This window comes from Phascolarctos cinereus, unplaced genomic scaffold (genome assembly GCF_003287225.1).
Source record: "Phascolarctos cinereus isolate Bilbo 61053 unplaced genomic scaffold, phaCin_HiC Scaffold_726;HRSCAF=1367, whole genome shotgun sequence".
Taxonomy (NCBI): Eukaryota; Metazoa; Chordata; class Mammalia; order Diprotodontia; family Phascolarctidae; genus Phascolarctos; species Phascolarctos cinereus.
The window spans coordinates 338,487,129-338,502,417 of record NW_027556098.1 but is presented as its reverse complement, the minus strand read 5'-3'; the positions used below and the strand labels follow the sequence as shown (position 1 = coordinate 338,502,417).

Sequence of the window (15,289 nt, the reverse complement as noted above, 5' to 3'; positions counted from 1 at the left end):
CTTCTGATATCATCATTTAACTGAAACCACTTCCCCCAAAGTTACCAGGGATTTCTTGATTGCCAAATCTATAGACTTTTCTCAGGCCTCACCTTTCTTGACTTATCTGTTGCACTTGACACCTGACCACCCTCTGCTGCTCTCTGAGTTTTCATGACACCACTTTGTCATGGTACCTGTCGGACCAATCTTTCTCAGTCTTCTTTGCTGGTTCATCATCCACATTATAACCTCAGGCTCCACCTTGGGCCCTCTTCTCCCTCTATGTTCTCTGATCAGTGCCTGTGGGTTTAACTCTACCATCCATATATGCAGCTCCAGACTTTCCCGAGCCTCAGTCTTGCATCTCTGATTGTCTACTGGACCTTTCAAACTGGATTACTAGAGCCATGTCTAAAACTTAATTCATTATCCTTCCCCCTAAGCCTTCCTCTCTTTCAAACTTCCCTATTTCAGACAAAGGCACTGCCATCGTTTCTCAGGTGCACGGTCTTGGCGTTATTCTAGATTCCTCATTTTCCTTCACTCCACAGAGCCAATCAGTTGACAAATCTTGCTGATTCTACCTTCACAATATATCTCCTTCTCTCTACTTACACAACTACCACTTTAAATCAGGCCCAACTCACTATTCATTTGGATTATTACAATAGCCTTCTAACTAGCCTCCCTGCCCAAAGTCTCCCAACACTGCAGACCTTCCTACACATTGCTACTAATACCATTTTCCTTAAATGCAAATCTGATCATGTGACTTCCCTATTCAACCAACATCCTATTACCTCTAGAATAAAATATAAATTTTTTAGTTTTTAAAGCTCTGCACAACCTGGCCTCGACCTATCTTTCCATCCTCATTGAACATTATTCCTTCTCTTACACTCAAAATCCAGCCAAATTGATGTCCCTGTTCCCTATATCAGATACTCCATCTACCATCTCCATTCCTCTGCACTGACCCTCATGCTTAGAATGTACTTCCTCCTTGTCTCCCCCTAGAGTCGTCTTCTTCTTCTTCTTCTTCTTCTTCTTCTTCTTCTTCTTCTTCTTCTTCTTCTTCTTCTTCTTCTTCTTTTTGGCAAGGCAATTGGGGTTAAGTGACTTGCCCAGAGTCACACAGCTAGTAAGCATTATGTGTCTGAGGCTGGATTTGAATTCAGGTCCTCCTGACTCCAGGACTGGTGTTCTATCCATTCACCACCTAGCTGCCCCAAGTGTCCTCTTTTTAAAGAAGCAACTCAGGTACCATCTTTGGCATAATGTCTTTCCTGGTTCTCCCAACTGCCAGTACCCTCTCTCGGACAATTTTGTATTTAACCACCTTGCATATGGTTGTATTTATTTTTATATGATTTATTCTTTTATTATTAATTATTATCATTCATTTATATTGTTGTTTTAAAATTTATATTTATTAATTTTTAAACTTTATATTTACGCTCTCCATATTTTTATATTTGCTTCTCTTGAACATTTGAATGTAAGCCCATGGCTTCCTGCCTGGTGAGTAGGGTCCTTTCATTCTTTGTACTTGTATCCTCATTAACATAACTCTTTCTCTTAACCCCCAAATCCATTCCACTTCTGAATCTCCCTATTTCTGACTAAGGCAATACCATCCTAGCAGTCTCCGAGGTTTACAATCTTGTTGTTACCTTTGACTCCTCACTGATTTCAATATTCACTTCTATTCAGTTTCCAAATCTTGCTCTTTCTACCTCTTTTGCGTTTGTCTCTATTCATCACTCACAGAACCACCACTTTAATTCAAGCTCTCATTCATCTACCTTCTGGACTACTGCAATGGCTTCCTAATGTGACTCCTTACCTCAAGTCCCTTACCACTCTAATCTATTCTCCACATAGTTGCCAAAGTGATTTTCCCTAAACACATGTCTGATTATGTCATTTCCCTATTCAGTCAACTCCAACAGCTCTATATTGCCTCTCAGATAAAATATAAGCTATTCTCTGTATAAGATAGATCTAAATAATTGGAGAAATATTAATTGCTCATGGGCAGGCCACGCCAATATAATAAAAATAATAATACTGTCTAAATTGATTTACATATTCAATGTCATGCCAATCAAACTACAAAAGGATTACTTTATAGAACTGGGAAAATAATAACAATAATAAAAAAATAATAATAATAAAAAACAATAACAAAAATAATTAAATTGATTTACATATTCAATGTCATGCCAATCAAACTACAAAAGGATTACTTTATAGAACTGGGAAAATAATAACAATAATAAAATAATAATAATAATAAAAAACAATAACAAAAATAATAACAACATTCATCCAAAAGAATAAAAAGTAAAGAACCTCAATTTTAAAAAATGAGAAGGAAGAGCCCCATCTCTCAAAATATACTATAAAGCAGTAATAATCAAAACAATTTGGCATTGTTTAAGAAATGGAGAAGTCAATCAGTGAACAGATTAGGTACACAATATATTGAAGTAAAATAAGCATGGTCGCTTAGTATTTGATAAACTCAAATATCAAAACTACTGGAATAAGAGCTAATTATTAACATACCTTTTAGAAAAATTGGAAAGAAATCTGGCAAGAACTAGTAATAGACCAACTCCCCCACCACATATGAAGATTAGCTCCAAATACGTACATGATTCCAAATAGGTACATAAAGGGTAACATCATAAAAAAATTAGAAGGGAATGGAAGACATTTCCTGTTAGACGTACAGATAGGGGAAGAGTTCATGGTGGGTACAAACAAGAGAAAGAGATGATCACAGAAAGTAAAATGAATAATTTTGATTACCTAAAATTAAATTTTTTTTTTATACAAACAAAACCAATGCAGCTAAAATTAGAAGAGAAGCAAGTAAATGAGGGGAGTGAGAGGCAAAGCATCTTTGCAAGTTTCCCTGATAAAAATCTCATTTCTGAGCTATATAGTGAACGGATTGAAATGTATAACAAGTCATTCCCCAATTGGTAAATGGTTAAAGAATGTGAATAGATGGTTTTCAGAGGAAGAAATCCAAGCTATAAAAAGTACTATAAAATGATGCTCTAAATCACTAATAAACAATTAAAGAAATGAAAATTAAAACCTCATACCCATCAGATTGGCAAAATTGACAAAAAAAAAAAGAAAATGACAAATTCTGAGGGAGCTGGGAGGAAAGGTATATTAAAGCATTGCTGGTGGAACTGTGAGTCGGTACAGGCATCCTGGAAAGCATTTTGGAACTATACCACCAAATCTACTAAATTGTGCATACCTATTGACTTGACAATACAGTTACTAAGGGTAAAGACCAAAAAAAAAAAAGAGGAAAAAGACTCTTATGTATATATTATTTATTACAACTCTTTTTGTGGTGGCAAAGAAGATACTCTTCAATTGGGGAATGGCTAAAGAAATTACTGGGCAATTAGGTGGACAGTGGATAGAACTCCAGGCCTTGAGTCAGGAAGACTCATCTTCCTGAGTTCAAATCTGGCCTCAGACACTTAATAGCTGTGTGACCCTGGGCAAGTGTGTTGCCTCAGCTTCCTCATTTGTGAAATGAGCTGGAGAAGGAAATGGCAAATCACTCCAGTATCCTTGCCAAGAAATCCCCAAATGGTGTCATGAAGAGTTGGACACAACTGAAAAACAACTGAATGACAATAACAGGAAGTTATGATGGATGATATAATGGAATACTATTGTGCTGTTATTGTTTGTCCTTCACTTTCAAAGAGTACCAATAACATCGCGAGGCTGGGTTAAAGTAGTAGATTACAGGTGATGTCTTCACCTGTGCATGAATTGGATTGAAGTGAGGCAGAGTTGCACAAAGTCGTCAGCCTCACTCTCTCTTCCAGTCATGGAAGTCCAGTGGCAAGACGAAAGCCAGGACGAGACAATGGGCCAAGATGCAGTGGATGACCGTGATGTGCTCAATGTCTGCCCAAGCTCTAAGCACTCCACAGCACCTGCTTCAGCCACCTTCACAGCCATTGCAATACATTGTTCTTATCTGCTCATTCCTCTAGGGAAAGTTTCTACATACTTCATGTGCCCCCTGCCTCACTGATGTGTTACCCTCAACTTGGGTTAGCCCATCTGCTGAGACCGTTTCACTAGGGTGTGGCTGCTGTGCATGCTACAGCCTGTTGGAACCGCAATTGAAAATTGAGTAAAATGTAGACACCAAAGGTGGGTGGGAAGCCCTGAAAAGGGCTTAGCAAGCCCTCCCACCAGAGGAATTGGTCCTTTGTGACTGCCTCATACAGCTCAAATGTGCTGTAAGAACAAAAGAAAAGAATACTTTTCAGGAAAACCTGTATGAACTGCTGCCAAGTGAAGTGACCAGAACCAGAAGAACAGTTTATAAAATGGTGACATTATAAAGAGTAACAGCTTAGAGAAACTTGAGAACTCTGGTCTGCAGAATAATACAGCTCTAGCCCAGATGACTGAAGAGAAAACATGTCACACATTACCACATACCAGAGAGGTATCCAGAATGAGACAGACACTTTTGGGACGTGGCCAATGTAGGAATTTGTTTCGCCAGACTATATATATTTGTTCCATACGCTTTACTTTGTTTTTCATTTGGTAGTGCGAGAAAAGGGTAGAGAGGTGGGAAGGAGAGAAAGGTAATTTTGGTTCACTGAAACAATTTAACTTTAAAATATATATAAAGCAAAAAAAATTTTTTTTTAAATACATATAAAGCACTGTTTTGTTTTTAAAGCCCTTCACAACCCTGCTCCAACCTAACTTTCTAGTCTCATCATACGTTACTCTCCTTCCCGCACTCTAGGATGTAGCCAAACTGTCCTCACCGTCCGTCACTCGTGGCAATCCATCTCCAATCTCCTCCCATCTCCCTGCTTTGCATCAGCTTTCAGCAATGTTCTCCTTCCTTACCTCACCTCACCTCACTGAAACCCTTCCTTCCTTCAAGATACAGATTACTTTTTTTACATGAAGCTTTTTCTGACCCAGCAGCTCCTGCTGTCCTTCCCTCCCTCCTTCAACTACCTTATATTTATTCTGGATGTACTGACAGTGTATTTGTATAGCAGTAGTAGAGGGGCAAAGGTACCAGGCTGGTTCAGCCACTTTTATTTCCCAGCGTCCCTCACTCCTGCTCTGTCCCACCACCCTTCATCCCCTACCCCCCTGCCAGTGATTCATTACTTCGGTGAGTTTCCTTGTATAAACATGTTTTATTCTGGGAAGTTGTAACATAAGGATCTATAGTTCTTTAACAAAATTTTTCCTGTGGTTAGCAGTGTCTGTACAGACAAAGCTTTTTAAACAAACAAAAGTTAACAGGCTTTCCTAATGAACAGAAGAAAAAGACTTCAGGTTTTTTAAGGCAACCTGGGGCTTTCCAAGAGGAAAAAAGAAACAGAATTTCCACCTTGGGGTCTATAGTAAAGGGAAAGTGAGTTGAGAAGGGACTAGAGCGAAAAAGGAAAGGGAGAGAGACAGGAGAGGGTATGGGAGAGAAAAGGAAAGGTAGGAGAAGAGAAGAAAAAAGGAGAAACTGGAGACTGGAAAGAAGGGAGACAAGTTAGAAGGTGATTATAGGACCACAAGTGAAAGGTGACAAGGACCCACATTTGGCTGTGACATTGTGAGTAGAGATGCCACTTCTACACTGTCCCTCTGACACCATCACCCAGCATCTGCCCCAAAAGCTTCTTTCCCAGTTTCAGCCCTGATCATTATGGCGGCTGCCTCATTCATGCTTTGGCCCTGGATCCCAGCTCCATGTGGCCTTCCCTCCTGTAGCGCTGTAGGATAGGTCTCACTGGAAGCTAGTTTCCACCTCCTCCAGCTTCAGCTGTGATCCTTGGCTGGGATATTGTTGTGTTCTTTCAGGGCGAACACAGACCCTTACCCTAGAAATGATAAAAGCCTCCCCAGTACTGCTCTCTTGGGACCCCAGGCCTGGCACCTTTCAGGCAGGTGGTGGGAGATCAGGGTCATCTCAGCAAGCTAATGCCCTTGAGGCTTAGCCTTTCAATGACTTTTCTTGGTATAGTGCTAGATTCCTTTAGTGAGGGACCTCATCCTAACCTAGGGCAATTATCATTTTCCAAATATTCATCTCTACAGGTGAAGCCATTTGCCTAATAATCACCAAGAAGCTCTGGAGATCTGGGTCACATTTCCCATTTTCCTTCAAGGCTCAGTTCAGATAACATGTCCTTCATGAAATTTTCTCTAAGTCCTTCAGCTCTTACTTGTTACCTCTAAGACCAAATATAAACTGTTATTTAAAGTTCTTTATAACTTAGCCTCTTCCTATATTTTCAGCTTTCTTCTTTTTTTTTTTTGATCAAGAATCATTTTTAAAGTATCTACTATGTGGTGGGTCCTATAACAGGTACTAGAGATACAAATGCGAAAACACAAGATATTTGCTGCCCTCAAGAAGCTTTCATTTTGCTCATTAATCAGTCAATAATTCCTTCTTACATAAGTCTCCTCTCCACTCACAAACCTACCACCTAAACTATTGATTAAAAATACAAAGTAAACTTTTTATTTTTGTGTTTTGTTTTTTTGTTTGTTTGTTTGTTTTTAGGCAATTGGGGTTAAGTGACTTGCCCAGGATCACATAGTTAGTAAGTGTCAAGTGTTTTGTCTGAGACCGGATTTGAACTCAGGTCCTGCTGACTTCACGGTCGGTGCTCTATCCACTGCAGCACCTAGCGGCCCCCAAAGTAAACTTTTTAAACAAAGAAAAGTTAACAGACTTTCCTAGTGAACAGAAGGAAAAGACTTCAGGTTTTTAAGGGAACCTGAGGCTTTCCAGGGGGAAAGAGATACAGAATTACCACCTTGGGGTCTACCTTGAGTATCCTGGTTTGGGTATTGCCTATTACCTGAATTAGTCTAACAGCCTCCTAACTGGTCTCCCTATCGGCCAATAAACATTTTCTAAGAGACTACTATGTGCCTGGCTCTGTGCACTGGGCATACAAAGAAATGTACAAGATAGTCGTTGCTCTCAAGGAGTTCACAGTCCAGTGTGGGAGACAATATACCAACAACTATGTACAGGATAAATTGGGAATAATCAGCTGAGGGAAGGCACTAGAGTTAAGGGGTATTAGTAAATGCTTCCTATAGAAGGTGATATTTTAGATGAGACTTGAAGGAAGACAGGAAATCCAAGAGGTGATGAGGAGAAAGAATATTCCAAAGCATGGGGGACAAGCCAGTGAAAAATGATAGTCAAGAGATGGAGTATATTGTTTGAGAACTTCAAGGAGGTTACTGTCACTAGATCATGGAGCACATGGGGGGATTCACTGCATAAAATACATAATTTTCAGCCAGGCATTTAAAACCACCTGACCTCTTTTCTCTCTCCACTCCCTCCTCTATGTGGCTTCAACTTATATATTCTCAGACTTATTTCATATTATTTCCTTTCTGTCACTGTTAAACTGTCCTACTGTCCCAATCTAACATTTTCCCAAAATTGATGTCATTTCTCTTCTTTTTTTCCAGAAAATGCCTTTTTAAAAATTTATTTATTTTAGTATTTTATTTTTCCCCAGTTACATGTAAAAACAATTTTTAACATTTGTTTTTTAAAACTTTGAGTTCCAAATTCTCTCCCTTCCTCCCTCCCCACCCCTTACTCTATTGAGAAGGTAGGTATTTTGATATATGTTATACATGTACAGTCATGCAAAACATTTCCGTAAGTCATGTTGTAAAAGAGAACATAGACTCTCCCAAAAAACCCTCAAGAAAAATAAAGTTTAAAAAGTATGTTTCAATCTGTATTCAGACACTATCAATTATTTCTCTGGGGATGCATAGCATTTTTCATCATAAGTCCTTCAGAGCTGTCTTGGATTATTGTATTGCTGAGAATAGCTAAGTCATTCACAGCTGATCATCTTAGAATATTGCTACTATTTTATACACAGTACAATTCACTTTGCATCAGCCCATGTGAGTCTCTCCAGGTTTTTCTGAGAGCATCCTGTTCATCATTTTTATAACATAATAGATTGTTGTTGTTATTGTAATCACATATCACAATTTGTTCAGCCATTCCCCAATTGATGGGCATCCCTTCAATTTCTAATTCTTTGCCCCCAGAAAAGAACTGCTACAAATATTTTTGTACATATAGGTCCTTTTCCTTTTTGTTTTTTTATTTCTTTTGGGATACAGACCTAGTAGTGGTACTGCTAGGTCAAAGTGTATAAATGGTTTTATAGCCCTTTGGGCATAGTTCCAAATTGCTCTACAGAATGGTTGAATCAGTTCGTAACTCTACCAACAGTGCATTAATGTCTCACTTTTCCTACATCCCCTCCAATACTGATCATTTTCTTTTTCTGTCCTGTTAGCTGATCTAATAGGTATGGAGGTAACATCTCAGAATTGTTTTAATTTGCACTTCTCCAATCAGTAGTGAGTTAGAGTATTTGTTCATATGGCTAAAGATAGCTTTGATTACTTCATCTGAAAACTATTCATATATTTCAATCATTTATCAATTGGGGAATGACTTTATTTTTATAAAATTGATTCGGTTCTCTAGGTGTTTGAGAAATGAGGCCTTTATCAGAGAAACTTGCTTCAAATTTTTTTCAGTTAGTATTGCTAATTGTATTTCCCTCCATTCTATTCCCCCCACTGACATTCATTCTATTATCTCTCTCTCTTCACCCTCTCCCTCCTCAAAAGTGTTTTGCTTCTGACTAATCCCTCCCCAATCTCCCCTCCCTTCTATCAACCCTCTTATCCTCTTCCCCTCCTACTTTCCTGTAGGGTAAGATAGATTTCTGTACCCAGTTGAGTGTGTATGTTATTCCCTCTCTGAGCCAATTCTGATGAGAGTAAGGTTCGCTCACTTCCCCTCCCCGCGCAACCCCTCTACCGTAAAAGCTTTTTCTTGCCTCTTTTATGTGAAATAATGTATCCCAGTCTACCTCTCTCTTTTCCTTTCTCCCAGTACATTTCTTCTCACCCATTAATTTTGTTTTTAGATATCATCCCTTAATATTCAATTCATACCTGTGCCCTCTGTCTATATATACTCCTAACTGCCCTAATAATGAGAAAGTTCTTATAAGTTACAAGTATCATCACAAGTATCATCTTTCCATGTAGAAATATAAACAGTTTAACCTTATTAAGTGCCTTATGATTTCCCTTTCCTGTTTCCCTTTTTATGCTTCTCTTGAATTTTGTATTTGAAAGTCAAATTTTTTATTCAGCTCTGGTCTTTTCATCAAGAAGGCTTGAAAGTCCTCTGTTTCATTGAATATCCATTTTTCCCCCTGAAGGATTATACTCAGTTTTGCTAGGTAGGTGATTCTTGGTTGTAATCCTAGCTCCTTTGCCTTCCAGAATATCATATTCCAAGCCCTCTGATCCTTTAATGTACAGAAACTGATAAATCTTGTGTTATCCTGACTGTGGCTCTACCATACTTGAATTGTTTCTTTCTGACTGCTTGCCATATTTTTCCCTTGACCTGGAAGCTCTGGAATTTGGCTGTAATATTACTAGGAATTGTCATTTGAGATCTCTTTCAAGAGATGATGAGTGGATTTTTATCAATTTCTATTTTACCTTCTGGTTCTAGAATATCAGGGCATTTTTCCTTAATAATTTCTTGAAAGATGATGTCTAGGCCCTCTCTCTCTTTTTTTTTTTATCATGGCTTTCACATAGTCCAATTTTAAAATTATCTCTTCTGGGGGCAGCTAAGGTGGTGCAGTGGATGGAGCACTGGCTGTGGAGTGAGGAGGACCTGAGTTCAAATCCAGCCTCAGACACTCGACACTTACTAGCTGTGTGACCCTGGGCAAGTCACTTAATCCCACTGCCTACCCCCCCAAAATTCTCTCTCCTGGATCTATTTTCCAGGTCAGTTGTTTTTCCAATGAGATATTTCACATTGTCTTCTATTTTTCATTCTTTTGGTTTGGTTTTATTGTTTCTTGATTTTTTCATAAAGTCATTAGCTTCCATTTGCTCAATTCTAATTTTTAAGTAATTATTTTCTTCACTGAGTTTTTGTAACCTCCTTTTCCATTTGGCTGATTCTATTTTTTAAGGAGTTTTTTTCTTCAGTGAAATTTCGTGCCTCTCTTTCCATTTGGCTAATCCTGCTTTTCAAGGCATTCTTCTCTTCATTGGCCTTTTGGACCTCTTTTACCATTTGGCCTATTCCAGGGGTGAGGAACTTGTAGCCTCAGGGCCATGATGTGTGGCCTTCTAGATCCTTGGGTGCAGCCATTTGACTAGGTCCAAGTTTTACAGGATTTGTTCTGTAAAGTTTGGATTCAGTCAAAGGGTGGCACTTGAGGACCCAGAGGGCCACATGTGGCCTGGAGGCAGCAGGTTCCCCACCCCCGCCTAGTCTGATTTTAAGGGATTATTTTCTTCAGTATTTTTTTGTGTCTCCTTTATCAAATTGTTGACTTGTTTTTCATTATTTTTTTTTGCATCACCCTTATTTCTCTTCTCAGTTTTTCCTCTACCTCTCTTACTTGATTTTCAAAGTCTTTTTTGAAGGGGCAGCTAGGTGGTGCAGTGGATAGAGCACCGGCCCTGCACTCAGGAGAACCTGAGTTTAAATCTGGCCTCAGACACATAACACTTACTAGCTGTGTGACCCTGGGCAAGTCACTTAACCCCACTGCCTAGCCAAAAAAACCAAAGCAAACAAAACCTTTTTTGAGCTCTTCATGACCTGAGCCCAATACACATTTTTCTTGGAGGCTTTGGACGCAGGAGCTTTGATCTTTCTTGTGTGTTTTGATCTTTCTTATCACTATAGTAACTGTCTGTGGTCAGAATTTTTTTCTCTTACTTGTTCACTTCCACAGCCTATTACTTGACTTCTAGCTGTTTGTTAAAGTAGGGCTGTTCTTCCAGAGGGGAGAGTGCACTGTCCCAACCTTCAGGGGTTTTGTGTAGCTGTTTTCAGAGACACTTCTAGGGATTTGTAAGTATTCTATTCTTCCTAGGGGGTATGGCCTAAGGAAAGGTGTTTACTACTCTCCTGGCCTGTGCTCTGGTCTGTGAGTGACCATAGGCACTCTTTTCTGCCCTGGAACTGTGATGAGGGTCCCTCCTCCCACCGTGGCCACAAGCTCTGGTGCGCTAGTGCTCCTCCTTGCCCTGGGACTGCCGCCCAGGACTTCCACCTGGATCTTCTATGGGCTGAGAGCTCCAGAAGCAGTTGCTGCCACTGCTGCAGATTCAGTGGCTCACAACGCCTGCTCCTAGTTTGCTGGGGCTAGGCCTGTGCTGGGGCAGCCTGCACTGGACCGGGCTTCACTCTCACCCGTGTGCTACAGACCTTTCTGGATGACTTTCTAAGTTGTTTTTGGTGTCTGTGGGCTGAGAGGTCTAGAAACCCACTGCTGCCACTGATTCAGTCACCCTGAGGCCTGCTCCAGGTTTGGTGGGGCCAGGTCTGTGCTGGAGAGGCCTGAGCTGGACTCTGCCTTCTCTCTCACTCTGCTACAACAGACCTTTCCTGCCCACCTTCTAAGTTGTCTTGTGCTAGAAAATTGTTTCACTCTGTTTTTTTGTGGGTTCTGCTGCTCTAGAATTTGTTTAGAGTCATTATTTAAAGCTATTTGGATGGGTTTGGGGGGAAAGCTCAGGTGAATCCCTGCTTTTATTCTGCCATCTTGGTTCTACCTGTCATTTCTCTTTTCTTTGCCTTTGCATGGGCTCTCTGTTCTTACTTCTTTCTTTTACAATTTTTAATTTCCTTCTAAGGCTCTGGTCAGGGGCTAGCTTCTGCCTTTGCCAATCCTCTCAGCATTCATGTTCTCTTCTGCCTTAAATTACTTTGTATTTACTTAGAAGATCATAGGTCTTAACTGGAGGTGAAAGAGACCCCTGAGGTCCTCTATCCTGAGGTGTCAAACTCCCAGCTTGCCCGCCAGCTGGTAAAACTACCAGCTGCCCCAAGAATCAGATGAGAATATAATTGGGAAATGTTAAACAAAACAAATAAAAATACAATGCAACCTAATGTTACTTTGCATTTTTTTAAGCCAAAGTGAGGCTACAGGACTCCATTTCTATTTGACTTTGACTCCACTGATCTATTCCAACCCACTCACTTTACAGATGAGAAGAGGAAGAGGCCCAGGGAGATTATGCGACTTGTAAGAGTCACATATCAGAGGAATTATTTGCATCTAGGTTCTCTGACTCCAGAACCTGTGATCTTTCTACTGTACCAGATACTCCTGACTTACTGGTATCTGTATTCAGTGTAAATTTGCTCCCTCTTCCCTGGCCCTCACAGTGGAATCCTTGTGGACACCCCCAGGCTCTCAAGTAGTGTTTGCCAAATTATGTAGGAAAAACACCACAAGCAACTCAAGAAAGTCAAATATTGTTCAACAAACTGGGATTCTCTCCTATAGTTTATGAAAACCCTTGGTCAATAAGCTTATTCTATCTACTTGCAGGACCGTGCTATTTAGAAATAAGTGGTCCTAACAGGAATATGAGAAATATAGGTGATGTAAAAGCATTTCAAGTTACCGTGGTGTAGCCTAACAAAGAAACAGGATCATAGAGTTTAAAGCTGGGAGGCAGCTTAAGAATATCTAGTCTAAGATGGTGGACTAGAAGGAAAAAGTATAGTGAGCAACACTTCTCACCCCAACCTAAAAAAAAACCAAACCCAAAACCGACCCCCAAAATGTTCTAGAAAATGCACCAGACTGTATTCTTATGAGAAAATACAAGAAAAAAACCACATTGAGTTATTTTCCAGACCAGGAAATTTGAACTTTTGTTTCCTCCATTGCTATTACCAGGGAACTACATTGCCAGGGAGCTACAACTACAGAAAAACAATTTTGAGCCTTTTAAAAAAAATTTTATAGAATCAGATGCTTTTTCCCTTCTTTTTAAAAATCAAGTAATTTTTAGTTTCCAACATTCACTTTTATAAGATTTTAAATTCTAACCCCCCCCCAAGACGGCACATAATCTGATACAGGCTATACATGTACAATCACCTTAAACATATTTCTGTATTCGTCATGTTGTAAAAGAAGCATCAGAACAAAAGGGAAAAACCACGAGAAAGAAAAGAACAAAAAACAAACAAAAAACAGAAAATAGTACGTTTTGATTTGCTTTCAGACTCTGTAGTTCTTTCTCTGCATGTGGATTGCATTTAAAGTCTTTCTTTTCTTTTCTTTTTTAAAAAAATACTTTTTAAAGTTTTTGCAATAACAAAAGGACAATCACAACTTTGGAGAGCTGCTGATGAAGCAAGCTATCTGTCCCTTGACAGAGAAATAACGGATGCTAGTTGCAGACTGCCAGAGAAAATAGTTATCCAGGTGCCTGGCACACAGTAAGTGCTTAATAAATGTTTATTGACTGATGCCCCCCACTTCCTGACAGTCTGGGCTCGGGTTTCAGAATGAGACATATTTTTGGATATGGCAATGTGGGAATGTTTTGCTTAACTAACACATATTTTTTTATAAAAATGTTTTCCCCTTTTTTTGGGGGGGATGAGAGGGAAAAGAGAAAAAATAATGCTTAATATTTTTTTAAAAAGAGCGGGTGGGACATGTAAGGGTCATCGGGGCTAAATTCTAGAGGTTAGCTTAGTCCCTAACTTCAGCTCTCCAAGGAAGGAAGGAGTGGCTCTTCCCCTCCTTCCCCCTGGCCTGGACACGCCTTTTTCGGACTGAAGACGTGTGTGAGTGCGTGCGGGGGAAGCAGGGGAACTCTCTTTGTCGATCCCCGTTTGGGTCAGCAGTGGTACTTACCAGCGGGGTCTCTCAGGGCCTCGTTCATAATTGACCAGCAGCCTGGGCCCGTCTGGCTCTGGGAGAGATCGCAGGGCGGGAAAGGCTTTGGGTCAAAGCAGGACCAGGTGGGGCGTCCAGAGGCTCTCCAAGCCCCTCCTCTCCCGTAAGCCAGCCCCTGCAGCCCTTGGCGTCTACCCCGTCATGCTGAAGGGTTGTACCAGCTCAGTTTCTATTCCTCATTCAGCAGTAGGGGTTGAGTTTCGTTTTCTTTTTGAGGGCTGGACCTGGTGGAATGTCGGTTTTCTGCCTGCAGGACTTTCCACTCCGCCGAAACCAGCCCTGCTGGATTCCAGTGAGCCCAGACCACCAGGGCTGGACGCTTCCAGGGCTCAGGTCCTCCCCACCCCGAACAAGAACTTTTTTTTTTCAATTATTTTTATTTCTATGTTGGATTCACATCATCTGGATTCCTCTGCATCCCTTCTCCCTCCCCTTTTCTCTCTACTTTTAACAAAGATTAAAAAAAAGGTTTGGTAAAAAACCGAAACAAACCAAACATTCCTTTAATATAACATCCGCACCAATATCATTTTTCATTCTTGCCATTAGGGATATGGGATGCAGTGGATGCACACTGGACTTGGGAGGAGTTGGGGGATTTGGTTCAAATGCCTTCTGTTGCAGGTGACCACGGGAAAGCACTTTATATCTCTGAGCTTCAATTTCCTCACCTGTCAAACAGATAAGGAAGGAGATGACCTCTACCGCGATATCCCTACTCGCCTTGATTCAGACCCCTGGTCCTTTGCTTCCTTTTGGGGGTAACATATGTGTTGTGTGGGTGACCGGGCTTAGAGTTAATAGGTGTGCTTGGAGTGATAATCTCCCCAGACCAAACTGGAGCTCTGGGGGCAGTGTTTGGTGGGAAACGACTCCGTGTTCATCCTAAGCAAAACTGATCAGTCATGAGTCCATCTGTCGACTGGTAACAAGTTATTTATTTGAGCACCCATAGGGTACAACACACAGCACCATACAGTTTATGTGTGGGGGTACATAGTAAGTATTAGACACCATCCCTGCCCTCAAAGAGCTTACAGTGTAACAGAACAGATGAGACAAAACGTAATTAACGAAATATGCACAAATCATAGAAATACTTTTTTAAAAAGTTGATACCGAAGTCAGGGATTAAGGGTGGTTTATACCAAAGCTGGGATCTCAAATATTGCCTCATTAGCTGTACAACCCTGGGCAAGTCGCTTGACTTCTCAGCCTCAGTATCCTCATCTGTAAAATGAGGCTAATAATAGCTGCATCACTTACCTGACAGGGTTGATGTAAAAATCAAATGAAATAATGCATGTAAAGTGCTTTGCAAACCTTAAAGCATTACACAAATGTCAGCTGTTACAATTTCTTAGAAGTAGGGTCAATCAGAGGAAAGCTTGGGCAGATGTGCCTTGAGCTGCAGTTTTAAAGGAAGGAGCGCATGCATAAAGGTGGTAACC

At 40.4% G+C, this 15,289-nt stretch overlaps 1 protein-coding gene across 1 annotated transcript in view; it reads right to left on the bottom strand.

Annotated features, from left to right (window-relative positions):
• Positions 1 to 15,289, bottom strand: part of LOC110213411 (SET domain bifurcated histone lysine methyltransferase 2) — an 86,683-nt gene that overhangs the window by 29,973 nt on the left and 41,421 nt on the right. Inside the window, exon 16 of the mRNA XM_020993764.2 lies at positions 13,797 to 13,974. Coding sequence (XP_020849423.2) covers positions 13,797 to 13,974 — 178 coding nt within the window. The remainder of the gene's footprint in view (positions 1 to 13,796; positions 13,975 to 15,289) is intronic.